We start from the raw sequence: 14,459 nt of genomic DNA, 5'->3' as shown, positions 1-14,459 counted from the left end.
AAAAAAACAACAACACACTAACTCACGCAAGTCACCAATGAAAACCCAAGTTACCTTTTTGTTTTTGTTGTCTAGAAGATCATGTTACTTCAGGCAGTCAGAGTCTGGTCTGGGGATCTTTTAGAAAAACATAATCAAGTCTGTGTTTAATACTGAATTCCCAATTTGATAGGGTATGTTAATGAACACTGACTAATTTGGAAATTATAATACTGTAGGGCGCAGTAGCACTGATTTTAATTCTCACACAGGAAAAATTCTACCTCTGTGTTTGCCCTCACCTGCAATCACTGTGTATGCAGCCATATGTCTTTGAGAAACTTGGATTTAATTTTTGAAATATCATTTTAAGGGTTTTTGTGATCTAACAGTTGTGATAGTTCAGTATCTGCCTTACAGGTCTGCTTTGAGAAACAATCACCACATGAAGAATGTTTGTTTTTTTATAAACTGTACAGAACTATATTACTGCTACTTTCAGGTCATTACTGGTAATAGTAGTAAAATGATACTTATGTAGGGCTAGACATACGCTTGTACAATACCCTTGAACTCTATCATTCATTACCATAGAATTCCTGGTAATCGATCACATTTTTATGTAGCATTTTAGTAGCATTTCTTATAAGAACAGGAATCACAGTGGGGGAAAATGTTATAAAATATGTCCTCAAGGATGAAAATGTCACTATTTATTTACTATTAATAGACATAAATTTTAAGATTCTTTCCTATAGTAGAGATGAATTTGTACTGACCTATTCTCCCTTTCTTGCCAAGATTTTCTTATAAGGGAAGTATTTGTGTGACAGATGTGACAGCTGAAATATCATGTCTTATTAGTCAGAAATAGATCACATGGACACATGGAGGATACTGGTTGGGTAGATTGGGGTTGTGCTTCGGGTTGGGTCTGCCAACTAACAGGGATGGGAACGTCACCATCCCTCCCCTCATCCATTTCTAACCTCATTGAACTCAGTGAAGCTCAGTGATAGGCAAAGGAACAGAGATGTTTTGAGGCTCATATATAGAGAAGGGTGCTTATTTCCCAAATTACTTAATAATCAACTTTACTGATAAAAGCCTAGACTTAAAGGAGAATGGGAAAGGGTTTTCCCTACCTGCCTTTAAGACTTACTATAATATTACAGTAATCAAGAGAGCATGATATTGAAATGGGGAGAGACATATAGATACAGAGGAATAAAACAGAATAAAAACTAAAGAAATACATCCACATGTATATGGTCAATTGATTATCAACAAAAATGTCAAGGCCATTTAGTTGAGGAAGCGTGGTCTTTTTTTTTTTTTAGAGACGGAGTTTCACTCTTTTTACCCAGGCTGGAGTGCAATGGCGCGATCTCGGCTCACCGCAACCTCCACCTCCTGGGTTCAGGCAATTCTCCTGCCTCAGCCTCCTGAGTAGCTGGGATTACAGGCACACGCCACTATGCCCAGCTAATTTTTTGTATTTTTAGTAGAGATGGGGTTTCACCATGTTGACCAAGATGGTCTCGATCTCTTGACCTCGTGATCCACCCACCTCAGCTTCCCAAAGTGCTGGGATTACAGCATGGTCTTTTTAACAAACAGCATTGGAATAATTGAATCTCTATATGAAAAAACCCATATGCACTAAAATTTAAAAATTTTAACTTAAATTAATGTAAAAGCTAAAACTTCTGGAAGAAAACGTAGAAAAAAATATTTGTGATCTTGGGTTAGACAAAGATTTCTAAGAGCACATCAAAGGTACAAACCAAAACAGAAACAAATTGATGAACTGGGGTTCATCATAATTAAAAATTTCTGATGTTTAAAAGATACAGTCAAGAAAACCAAAAGGCAATACACAGAAACTATGAGTTTCCTTTCTTGCTGGTGCTCTGGAGGCAAGATGACAGATAATAGATGAATAGGCAACAAGGACGAGAAGAGTGAGGTCAGTGAAATGCCAGCCAACCTCCCAAACAACTCAAGCTTGACCCGCTTTTGATTTGATGGCATTCCCATTCCACATAACACATATTTTTTTTGATACAGAGTTTCGCTCTTGTTGCCCTGACTGGAGTGCAATGCCATGATCTCAGCTCACTGCAACCTCCACCTCCCAAGTTCAAGCAATTGTCCTGCCTCAGCCTCCCCAGTAGCTGAGATTACAGGCATGCCATCACTCCCGGCTAATTTTTGTATTTTTGGTAGAGATGGGGTTTTGTCATGTTGGCCAGGCTGGTCCCAAACTCCTGACCTCAGGTGATCCTCCCACCTCAGCATCTCAAAGTGCTGTGATTACAGGTGTGTGCCACTGCACCTGGCCCATAATAAATATTTATGAAGTCTCTACTATGAACCAGGTACTGGCAGAGCACATAGGAGGACAGAAATGGAGCTGAAAGCAAACAGGCAATTGGCTGGCACAAAGAGAAAAAGATGAATGGCTGATTTTGTGAGGCTAAATTAGTTCTTAATTTCAAAATGAGATAAAGAAGAGTCAAGGATTTAAAAGACATAGGCCCATTTTACTTATAAACCTAACTAAAATATTAGCTGTCTAATAGCTGAGCCCAGGAGGTTGAAGCTGCTTCAGTGAGCCGTGATCGTGCCATTGCACTCTAGTACAGCAGCCTGGGCAACACAATGAGACCCTGTCACTTAGAAAAAAAAAAAAAAGAGGTGGCTCATGCCTGTAATCCCAGTACTTTGAGAGGCTGAGGTGGGTGGATCAGGAGGTCAGGAGTTCAAGACCAGCCTGCCCAAGATGGCGAAACCCCGTCTCTACTAAAAATACAAAAATTAGCCAAGCATGGTGGCAGGCACCTGTAATCACAGCTATTCGGGAGGCTGAAGCAGAGAATCATTTGAACCCGGGAGGAGGAGGTTGCAGTGAGCCAAAATCATGTCACTGCACTCCAGCCTAGGTGACAAAGCGAGACTCCGTCTCAAAAAAAAAAAAAAAAAAAAGGGCCGGGCACGGTGGCTCACGCCTGTAATCCCAGCACTTTGGGAGGCCGAGGCAGGTGGATCATGAGGTCAAGAGATCAAGACCATCCTGGTCAACATTGTGAAACCCCGTCTCTACTAATACAAAAAATTAGCTGGGCATGGTGGCACGTGCCTGTAATCCCAGCTACTTGGGAGGCTGAGGCAGGAGAATTGCCTGAACCCAGGAGGAGGAAGTTGCGTTGAGCCGAGATCACGCCATTGCACTCCAGCCTGGGTAACAAGAGCGAAACTCCGTCTCAAAAAAAAAAAAAAAAAAAAAAAAATAGCAATTCTATTGTTTAGGAATTGATATGTGGATAGTAAAACTGTAAAGGAAAGCAAAGAAAATATCACTATTCAAACCATATGAATGGCTCTTTGAAGGGAGGGAGAAGTTTATATTTGGGAAAGAATACTGGAGAACTAGTGATAATTTATTTTGACCTAGTTTGATTACACAGTTGTTTTCCTTAATTTGTGAAATTATATTTTTGTTTTATGTATGTGTATCTTACATTTCAAAATATACTGTTTTAGGCCAGGTGTAGTGGCTCATGCCTGTAATTCCAGCACTTTGGGAGCCCGAAGGGAGCAGATCACTTAAGGTTAGGAGGGTTCGAATCCAGCCTGGCCAACATAGTGAAACCCCATCTCTACTAAAAATACAAAAATTAGCTGGGTATGGTGGCACATGCCTATAGTCCCAGCTACTCAATAGGCTGAGGCAGGAGAATCTCTTGAACCTGGGAGGTGGAGGATGCAGTGAGCCGAGATCAAGCCACTGCAATTCAGCCTGGGTGACACAGCGAGACTCCATCTCAAAAAATAATCATAATAAAATTAAATTTAAGTTTAAAAATATATACTGTTTTAATTTTTTTTGCAATTTTTCCAGTAATCTGCTTTTTAAAAATTGTCTTAATTTTTATAAAGCAGAATAAAAAGGAGCATTTTGCCCACCAGATAACAAAATATGCTAGAAATCTCTAGGGGTTTAAAAAAATTAAAAGAGAGAGACTATTTCTCTTGAACCTCCTACCTCAGGTGATCCACCTGCCTTGGCCTCCAAAGTGCTTGGATTACAGGCGTGAGCCACTACGCCCTGCCGAGAGAAACTATTTCTAAAGATTGTTGGAAAAGTGCTTTGCCAAATGGAGAAATGTAAAACTGGATGCCTAGCATTGCATACAAATATGGACTCCAGATGGACTAATGACCTAAATGGAAAAGGTGAAAACTATAAAGTTAGTAGAGGAAAAACCTATCCTTGTAACCTCAAAATGGGGAAAAAATCAAATTTTAAAAGCAAGAATTATAAGGCAAAATATTGATAAATTTGATTACAAAAACTAAAAGATTTTTACTTAAAAAAGAACATAATGGGCAGCATTAACAGACACATAGCAGACAGGGAGAAGATAACTGCAATGCCGAATTCAACAAGGGTTTAACCTAGAATAATTAATCTAGAATCTTCAAGGAAATCCTGCAAATGAACAGGAGAAAGAATTAATCCTAGTAGAAAAATGGGCAAAGAATACGAACAAGGAATTTACAACAGGGAAACCCCAAGAGGTTAACAAACATATACAAGCCATTTAAATTCATTAAAAACTAAAGTAAACTAAAACAACCATGAGGTATCACTTTGCAGCTATTAGACTGGCAAACATGAGAAAGCTGGATAATATTTTGAAGAGATTGTAGGACTATGCACTACGGATGGGAGATAGGTTCATGTACATTCTGAAGAGGAGTCTGGAAATGCTTAGTCAAATCAACCACAAGTATAATATATGGCCTGGCGGTCTCCCTCTTGGATGTTTATACCAAAGACATCCTCACGCAGGTCCATGACAGGGCATGCATCAGTCCATTCATTGCAGTACTGATGATGATGGAGGTGGTTAGAAGTCATCTGGATATCCATCACTGGAGAAACAGATGAGCAAACTAAAGTAGATGCCTAACTTGAAGTATCACAATTAGAGGTAAAAAGCCAGATAAATGCATAACAATGTGGATTATCCCAACAATACGTACTGACTGAAAAGAGCAAGAAACAAAATGAGACAACTCACACATAACACTATGTAAATAAAATGTATATGTACCCAAGACACGTGAACTCATACATACCTTAAACACATTTAGAAAGCTTTACCAAGGCCAGGCATGGTGGCTTACGCCTGTAATGCCAGCACTTTGGGAGGCCGAGGGGGTGAATCACGAGGTCAGGAGTTCGAGACCAATATGGTGAAACCGCATCTCTACTAAAAATACAAAAATTAGCCAGGTGTGGTGGCATGCACCTATAGTCCTAGTAACTTGGGAGGCTGAGGCAGGAGAATCGCTTGAATCCAGGAGGTAGAGGTTGCATTCCAGCCTAGGAGACAGAGCAAGACTGTCTCCAAAAAACAAAAACAAAAACAAAAGAAAGCTTTTCCAGGTATTTTTACACTAAAGCTTTGACTAACTTTCTCAAAACCCCCTCATAACAAGCAGATGTTATCATTCTTTGGCCCTCCAGAATGTCAACAAGCAAAATGCCTTGAACATCTAACAAAAATAAACTGTTGCCATGACTTTCACTCTTGACCCACCCACTACTGCTTTGACGGGCCCACTTCTCCCTCTTGGTAGCTATTGCTTGGATTGTGCTTTGTCTCTAGGATCATACTGGTAAGGTGAAAAACTTCTGATCTGCAAAAGACAATGTCAAGAGGATGAGAAGACAAGTGATAGATGGGGAGAAAATGTTTGCAAAAGAATAATATGTAGGGCCGGGCGCGGTGGCTCAAGCCTGTAATCCCAGCACTTTGGGAGGCCGAGGCGGGTGGATCACGAGGTCAAGAGATCGAGACCATCCTGGTCAACATAGTGAAACCCCGTCTCTACTAATACAAAAAATTAGCTGGGCACGGTGGCGCGTGCCTGTAATCCCAGCTACTCAGGAGGCTGAGGCAGGAGAATTGCCTGAACCCAGGAGGCGGAGGTTGCGGTGAGCCGAGATCGCGCCATTGCACTCCAGTCTGGGTATCAAGAGCGAAACTCCGTCTCAAAAAAAAAAAAAAAAAAAAAAAGAATAATATGTAACAAATAATCTGAGACCTCAAAAGCATAATGCTGAATTATAAAAGCAAGCTGCAGGATATTATATACAGTGAAATACCAAAAATGTAAACTACAAAAAGCAATACTATATTTTTGAGGTAGTAATAATAAATAACTAGAGTGTATATGGGGCTCATATTCTATGTGACCTCACTATTCTATGTGCCCCTCAAATAGCCTACTTGTTTAATTCCCTGGCCCTCTGAAGGAGGTACTACTTTTATTCCCTGTTGCAGCCATGAAAATATGCCACTCAGATCTGCTGCTGGGCGTGTAATTAACTGATCACCCAGCTACTCTATGCTGACTCCATCACTTCTTTCACTCTAAGACAATATTTCCCACATGCTGCTTTAGGCCAACGACTGAGTATTGCAGGGTTCTAAAGGCAAGACTCTTCTGGTTATATGGAGACTCCTCTGATGGGTGACTTTGGTCTAGCAATCTAGCTAAAATATTATTAAAACTATGCTGCATCTGAATCTGTGCAATTCAACTCTTCCTTTCCTCTTCCCTTCAGGGATCAGACATACGTCACTGGCTGCCAGGTCTTCTAAAGTCCCCTACATGTATACATGAATATACTAGCTCTGTGGCAGACAATCTCTACCTCCTGGTAACCATACCCTTGTGTAACCCTCCCATTGAGTGTTAGCTGGACCTAGAGACTTGCTTCTAATAAGTAGAATGCAGTAAAGAGGTGGAATGCCACTTCTGAGAGTCAGTTTCAAAAACACTGTGGTTTTCATCTTCAACACACTCTAGCGCTTAGCTTTCTCCTTAACTGTGAGGTAAGTTGGGCTGGGCACGGTGGCTCACGCCTGTAATCCCAGCACTTTGGGAAGCCGAGGCGGGTGGATCAGTTGAGGTCAGGAGTTCAAGACTAGCCTGGCCAAAATGGTGAAACCCTGTTTCCACTAAAAACACAAAAATTATCCAGGTGCACACCTGTAATCCCAGCTACTCAGAAGGCTGAAGCAGGAGAATTGCTTGAACACAGGAGGCAGAAGTTGCAATAAGCTGATATTCTAAGATGACATTAGACACCCAAACTATTTACTGGGGGAACATTTGTGAGAGAAAAAGAAGATGAAATTTATTGTCTGTTGCTGCATAACAAATTACCACACTGCACTCCAGCCTGGGCAACACAGCAAGACTCTGTCTCAAAAGAACAAAAGAATTGCGAGGAAAGGCAGCAATGCTATAAGCTACTCTTTGAAGAGGCCCATGTGGCAAAAAAATGAGGAAGGACTTTGTAGGATAGCTAGTAGGAACTAAGGCTCTCTGTCCAATAGCCCATGAAGTCCTCAAGCCATACAACAACCACGTAAGGGAAATCAGAGGTGGCTCCTCCACACTCTAGGCTTCAGAAGAGACAAGACTTCTGGGTGACATCTTGATTGCAGCCTTCTGAGAGACCTTGAAACAGAGGCACTCAACTAGGTCACTCCCAGTTTCCTGGCATACAAAACCTCTGCAATAATAAATGCATATTGCGTTAAGCCACTAACTTCCGGAGGGTAATTTGTTATGCAGCAATAGACAATAAATTTCATCTTCTTTTTCTCTCACAAGTGTTCCCCCAATAAATCGTTTGGGTGTCTAATGTCATCTTAGAATATACTTTTTGGAAGACTCAATCGAATGCATCTCCATTTATAGATACAAAAACTGACACAAAGAGGTTCAAGAACTATCCTAAGCTAACATAGCTGGAAAGTGGTAGAGCAAAGACTCATATCTTGGCTTCAGGGTCAGTGTCCTTAATGGTCATGTTATAATTCTGTATGTGCATTACAAATACGTAGTAATTAACTGGAAACACACCATATTCATTATAGTAGTTGCGTCTGGAAACAGAGGGAAATAAATAGGACTGGAGAGAGGGAGACAGGAGCATTTCAACATTACCTATAACGTTTCATTTCTTAAAAAATTCTAGGCCAGTCACAGTGTCTCACATCTATAGTTCCAGCACTTTGGGAGGTTAAGGTGGGTGGATCTCTTGAGTCCAGAAGTTCAAGACCAGCCTGGGGAACATGCTGAAACCCCATATCTACTAAAACTAAAAAAAATTTAGCCAGGCAGGTGATACATGACTGTAGTCCCAGCTGCTCAAGAGGCTGAGGTGGAAGAATCACTTAAGCCCAGGAGGCAGAAGTTGCAGTGAGCCAAGATCATTAAACTGTACTCTAGTTTGGGAGACAGTGAGACCCTCTCAAAAAAAAAAAAAAAAAATTTTTTTTTTGTTTGTTTTCATCTGATAACAAATAAAATCATCTTGGGTAGCAACAGTCTGGATATTTGCTATTTTATATTTTGTACAAGTTTGTATTGGTTAGTATGGAAATAATTAAAAAGGTAGTTTAACATTTTTTTCCAACTCATTTTGCTTATTCACTCTGAAAAGCAGTAGTAATTGGGCCTGTATCTGTGGATCTATTCCTGGGGTGTTAATAGGAACTCATATTTCCACTGTGCACTACACTCCAGACCTTGTGCTACATTATTAACATATGTTGGTGTAAATATTCTCATTTTACTAATAGGAGACTGTTACTCAGACAGCAAAAATCCCTCAAAGAGGAGAAATCTCAATTAACTCTGAGTTCATCAGATGGCATGTTCTGCCTTGCATAGCTTCTTATGCATATTCATTTATTTTAGAGTTGATTTTCATTATTCATAGCAGTTGTGTTCTATAAAGTAGTTACTGAACATTGAATTAGCAAATATTGAGCCATTGCTCCTAAGACATATATACTGAGTTTCTAGGGATTGGAGGGGTACATGTGTGTATGCGTATCTCACATCATGTATAATCTTAAAACCTGAAAGCAAGACATTCTGATAGATTCTACTTTCTTTATTTTACAAAAGAGAAAACAACCACTTTGCACTCAGTAGGATAGTTATTATTATTTTTTAAATGGAAAACAGTGTTTGCAAGTACATGGAGAAATTGGAACACGTGCATTTCTGATGGAAATGCTTTAATGATGTGCTGCTATGGAAAAAAGTTATGCAGCTCCTCAGAAAACTTAAAACACAAAATTACCATATGACCCAGCAATTTCACTCCTACATATATACCCAAAAGAATTGAAAAATCGAAACAAGGGAATTCACAGAACGTGTACACCAATACTCATGTTAGTACTATTCACAATAGGTGGAAACAGTTCAAATGTCCATCAACAGATGCATGGGTCCAGAAAATGTGGTAATACATACAGTGGAATCTTATTCATCTGTAAAAAGGAATAAAATTCTGATACTTGCTACAACATAGATGAAACTTGAAATATTGTGCTAAGCGAAATAAGCCAGACAATAGACAAATACTTTCTAACTTCATTTTTATAAGTTTTCCAGACTAGGCAAATTCACAGAAAGTAGAATACAGTTTCCCAGGGGCTACAGGGAGGAGGGGATGGAGAATTATTATTTAATGATACAGAGCTTCGGCTTGGAATGAGAAAAACGTTCTCGAATTGGATAGTGGTCATAGTCGCAGAATTTTGTGAATGTACTTATGCCACTGAACTGTGCACTTAAAGATAGTTACAATGGTCAATTGTATGTTATGTATATTTTAACAAAGTAAGAGAAAATCACGGGGCGGGGGATGGGGGAAAAGAGAGAGCGAATGAGAATGAACGTAGTTCGAAAGCGTTAAGTGACTTGCCTGATGCAGCGTCACAAATAAGCTAACAGGTGAATGAGAGCTGGCTTTCTAACCGGTTCCAGTTGGCCCACAGCTGCAGCTTTCACACTACCCTGCACTGCCTCGTGCTCTGGCCCTCAGCATGAGCTCCGAAACGAGACAGAGTCACCTTGTTTGACCTCAGCTGGATATGCGTGTATTAGGCGACAAATTTTTCCATGCTCTGCATATGTCAGCAATTGACTGTGAAAGTACCATAAGTGTTGATTTAGAGGGATTACAAATAAATTTACCAAGTAGGGGAATTCACAAATATAGAATCTGCACAATGAGGAGGATCGACTGTATTTACTAAATTGTATTTTTAGGTTTGGCGGAGTTTGGAAGTGATCCTCCAATAAGATGGGTACACGTTTGGGTAAGGGGCATAGTATCATTCTGGCTTTGCTTGGATGTACACTTCTTCAGCCTGCTTTGAAAATATATCAAGCAGTTGTTCACATTCATTCATGCACATAAGAATTACCAGGAGACCTTGTTCAAATGCAGGTCCTGTGCCTCAGCAGAGGTTCAGATGATCTAGGGTTGACCCCAGAAATCATTTCTAAACGCAGATTCTGGTGATTCTGATGCATTCAGAAAAGACAATACATAGGAAATCTGACATATACAGAAATATATAGAAATCTGGGCCTGCCTCTCATTGATGTGCTGCAGCCAAAGACCACCGGTAACACACCTACAGTCAAACTAATCTGAGTTCACTGGCTTGGCTCATTGCAACCAGAGAGACCACACACCATGGGGAACTTTGGCGGCATTGCTTTCAGAGTTAGAAGAAACTTTCTCAAGGAATTCAGCTTGTTAGGTATTATGGGGAAGGGTTCAAGAAAGTAGGCATTACCTACGAATTGGGTGCTGTCAGGAAACAGGAATAATTTCATTATTGGGTATCATCATAATTTTTATCTAGAAGGCAGGAGAAATTAAAAAGGACTAAATTCAATTGGTAGAAAACTGGCAGTTACTCTACTGGATGAGTGGGCATTTGATCATTTTTCTGGTTTTACAGTGGCCTTGATTTTCTTCATTGCACTCAAACACAGTTACAAAGTGGTCTTGTTTTGGTTTCACTTCATCATGGACACAGAGTGATCTCACCTAACTGCTCTAAGAGATTGTTTATGTTCAACAGGAGGAATCCATAGCTTAGCCGCAAGTGCCTCGGCCCTAAAGCGAAGTTGCTAGTACCAGCTCAGCTCCCAGCTATGAAGAGCTGCTTTTTTCGTTTTTCTTTTCTTTTCTTTTTCTTTCTTCTTCTTTTTTTTAAATTAAGAGACAGAGTCTTGCTCTGTCACCCAGGCAAAACCGCAGTGGCGCAAGCATAGTTCAAGAGATCCCCTTGCCTCAGCCTTCTGAGTAGCTGGGATTGCAGACACGTGCCACCACATTTAGCTTATATATATATATAAATTGTGGATTGCAACTCCTGTAGTTACTGCTAATACATATATATGTGTACATGTGATAGAGAAAAACATCTCCCAGATACTCACACTAAGATCAAAGTAAGGTAATACTTTAAGTTACTGTTAGGTTGGTGCACAAATACTTTAAATGGCAAAAAACACAATTACTTGTGCACCAACCTAATACCTCAAGAGAAGAAATTTTGTTTTTGTTTTTTTTTTTGTAGTTTTTGGTATATCATAAATGTTTAGTAAATATGAAAGGTGACATTGGTTGTAATCTTGGGAAGTAAAAGAAGGAAGTAATGATATTAAAAGAAATCAGGGGTAGTTTATCTAATTTTAAGTCCTCAGAGAAGCTATAAACACCTCTAACAGCTCTAAAAGTGTTGCAGTAAAAAAGATGTGGATTTAGCGGACAAAAGGGCATTAAGAAAACCCATAGGCCAGGTGAGGTGGCTTACCCTTGTTACATCAGCACTTTGGGAGGCCAAGGTGGGCGATTCCCTTGAGGTGAGGAGTTTGAGACCAGCCTGGCCAACATGGTGAAACCCTGTCTCTCTACTAAAAGATTAGCTGAGTGTGGTGGCACATGCCTGTAATCCCAGCTACTTGGGAGACTGAGGCAGGAGAATTGCTTGAATCTGGGAGGTGGGGTTTGCAGTGAGCCAAGATGGTACCACTGTACTCAAGCCTGCACCTCAGAGTGAGACTCTGTCTCAAAACAACACAACAAAACATAGTTTAGATATTGTAGAAATATAGAATCTACTACTTTTTAAGAATCTTAGGATGGTCAAATTAGCTTTTCCTTTGGTTCGGAGTCTGCCTTGGATGCTGACTGAGACAGATGGGTTTGCAAGGTAAAGCAAATGGTTGGTAAAACTTAGATCTTTGTAAATGGAGTGATGATTACTATAAATATGTTAATTGTCACTAACTAGAAATGCTTAAATTTAAGCATTCTCAATATACTTTTTTTTCTTAAGACAGAGTCTTACCTACTCTGTTGCCCCAGGCTGGAGTGCAGTGGCTCGATCTCTGCTCACTGCAACTCCATCTCTCAGGTTCAAGCGATTCTCTTGCCTCAGCCTCCTGAGTCACTGGGATTACAGGCACACACCAGCAATCCAGCTAATGTTTGTATTTTTAGTAGAGATGGGGTTTCACGATGTTGGTCAGGCTAATCTCGAACTCCTGGCCTCAAGTGATATCTCTATCTCACTCTCCTAAAGTGCTGGGATTATAGGCAAGAGCCATTGAGCCCAGTCTTTCAATATACTTTTACTTGCTTAGAATCCTGGAATTAGAAATGTCAAGTATTTACATAATTAAAAAGAAACAAAAAAACGTGATTTGCCCTTTAAAAATATTTCTGTCCCAGCCCGGCATGGTGGTTCATGCCTATAATCCCAGCACTTTGGGAGGCCAGGTTTAAGACTATCCTGGACAACATGGTGAAAACTGTCTACAAAAAATAAAAATAAAAAATTCAGCTGAATATGGTAGTGCTCACCTGTAGTCCGAGCTACTCAGAAGTCTGATGAGGTGGAAGGATCACTGGAGCCCAGGAGGTCAAGGCTGCAGTGAGCCATAGCACACCACTGCACTCCCCGCTAAGCTACAGGGTGAGACCCTTGCACCACTGCACTACAGCCTGGGCAACAGTGTGAGACCCGGTCTCAAAAAAGAGAAGAGGAAATATTTTTGTCTTTATCACATATTTGGGCAATGTTCCCCATTACCCCATCAAAAAATTTTTAATTAAAATTTTTGAATTATTATGCCTATAAGCCAAGTCTCTGATAGTTCAAAATAACAAAATGAATGTTTTAGTTACTAAAGAAGAAGATCTACTGTTACCAAAAAAGGGAAAGTCAAGAATTGAGATGAAACCAGCTCAGGGGAAAAATAGAAATCACATCAACTTGGCAAATGAATTATTTCTAGATAATGTATTCATAGCAGCTCTTCAAATTCCAGGTGATCTGAGTTGCTTTATAAAACAATACACTCTTTCAAACTCTGTTTTAAAAGGAAAAAAAAATCACATTGCCAAATGTAGAATACATTATTACCCTTTTACTGTCATTACCTCTTAATTTCTTTAGATGTTGTCTGGAAATAGAAAATATGTGGAAAGAGAGATAGAAACGTATAGATTATACTCTCCTTTTTTGAGGCCAATTTTATTTCAATCTTGATAGTCATATTGAAGCACATGGTTACTCTGCAAATGATCCAAGTAAAATATATGTTTTAAGATCTTTACTGATGTGTTGACAATATAGAGCAATAAACAGTTTTATATAAAGAAGCCCAGTAGTAGGCAAATGTAAGTGTATTTTAGTTTGCATCAAAAACTAAAATAATAAACTTGACTGTTTACAACATTTTAAATTGAAATGTGTACCACATAGTTATTTGCCAACCCTCATTATAAGAGTCGGAAGATGGAAAATATGTTCCTTTCATTGCATTTGCCCTTAGTTCCATTTTAGAGACACACAGGAAAATTAAAAAGCAAAATAATAGAGATATCCCAGAGTTCCGCGCGGCGCCAGCCCTTCCGCCACGGTCGCCATTGGAGGGCGGCAGCCACGGCTCCTCGCTATCCTGTGGCCGCGGGCCTCAACAAGGGCCACAGGCTAACGAAGAACGTGAGCAAGCCCAGGCACAGCCGCCGCCGTGGGCGTCTGACCAAACACACCACGTTCGTGCGGGACACGATCCAGGAGGCGTGTGGCTTTGCCCCGTACGAGCTGCGCGCCATGGAGTTACCGCAGGTCTCCAAGGACGAACGGGCCCTCAGGTTCATCAGGAAAAGGGTGGGGACACACGTCCGCGCCAAGAGGAAGCGGGAGGAGCTGAGCAAGGTCCTGGCCGCCAGGAGCAAAGCCGCTGCCAAGAAAGACAGAGCCGCTCCCCTGCCCTCTCCCTGAAGTAAACAGCTCGACCCCCTACCCCCCAAAAAAGAAAAAGAAAAATAGTCACCAAGCTTACACTTTAAGAGAAATAAGTCTAAAGAAAATCTAGGCGGATCTAGAAATGAACACGCACGGCCAGGCGCGGTGGCTCACGCCTATCCTCCCAGCACTTTGGGAGGCCGAGGTGGGTGGATCGCTTAAGCCAAGGAGTTGGAGTCTGACCGGTATGATGAGGCTTCGTCTCCACTAAAAATACAAAAATTAACTGGGTGTGGCGGTGCGCACCTGTCA

At 40.6% G+C, this 14,459-nt stretch overlaps 1 protein-coding gene across 1 annotated transcript; it reads left to right on the top strand.

The window, feature by feature from the left end:
- The first annotated feature begins 9,310 nt into the window (after nucleotides 1-9,310).
- Nucleotides 9,311-14,183, top strand: LOC105732470 (large ribosomal subunit protein eL36-like). Its single transcript, XM_064383748.1, has 2 exons — nucleotides 9,311-9,328; nucleotides 13,743-14,183. Exons 1-2 carry the CDS (start codon nucleotides 9,311-9,313, stop codon nucleotides 14,181-14,183), a joined length of 459 nt encoding a protein of 152 aa, XP_064239818.1.
- The last annotated feature ends 276 nt before the right edge of the window (nucleotides 14,184-14,459 follow it).

This window comes from Aotus nancymaae, unplaced genomic scaffold, assembly GCF_030222135.1.
Source record: "Aotus nancymaae isolate 86718 unplaced genomic scaffold, 86718_ANA_hifiasm-v0.15.2.pri h1tg000033l, whole genome shotgun sequence".
Classification (NCBI taxonomy): Eukaryota; Metazoa; Chordata; class Mammalia; order Primates; family Aotidae; genus Aotus; species Aotus nancymaae.
Note: the sequence above shows the minus strand (reverse complement) of the source record. Positions and strands in the feature narration are given on the sequence as shown.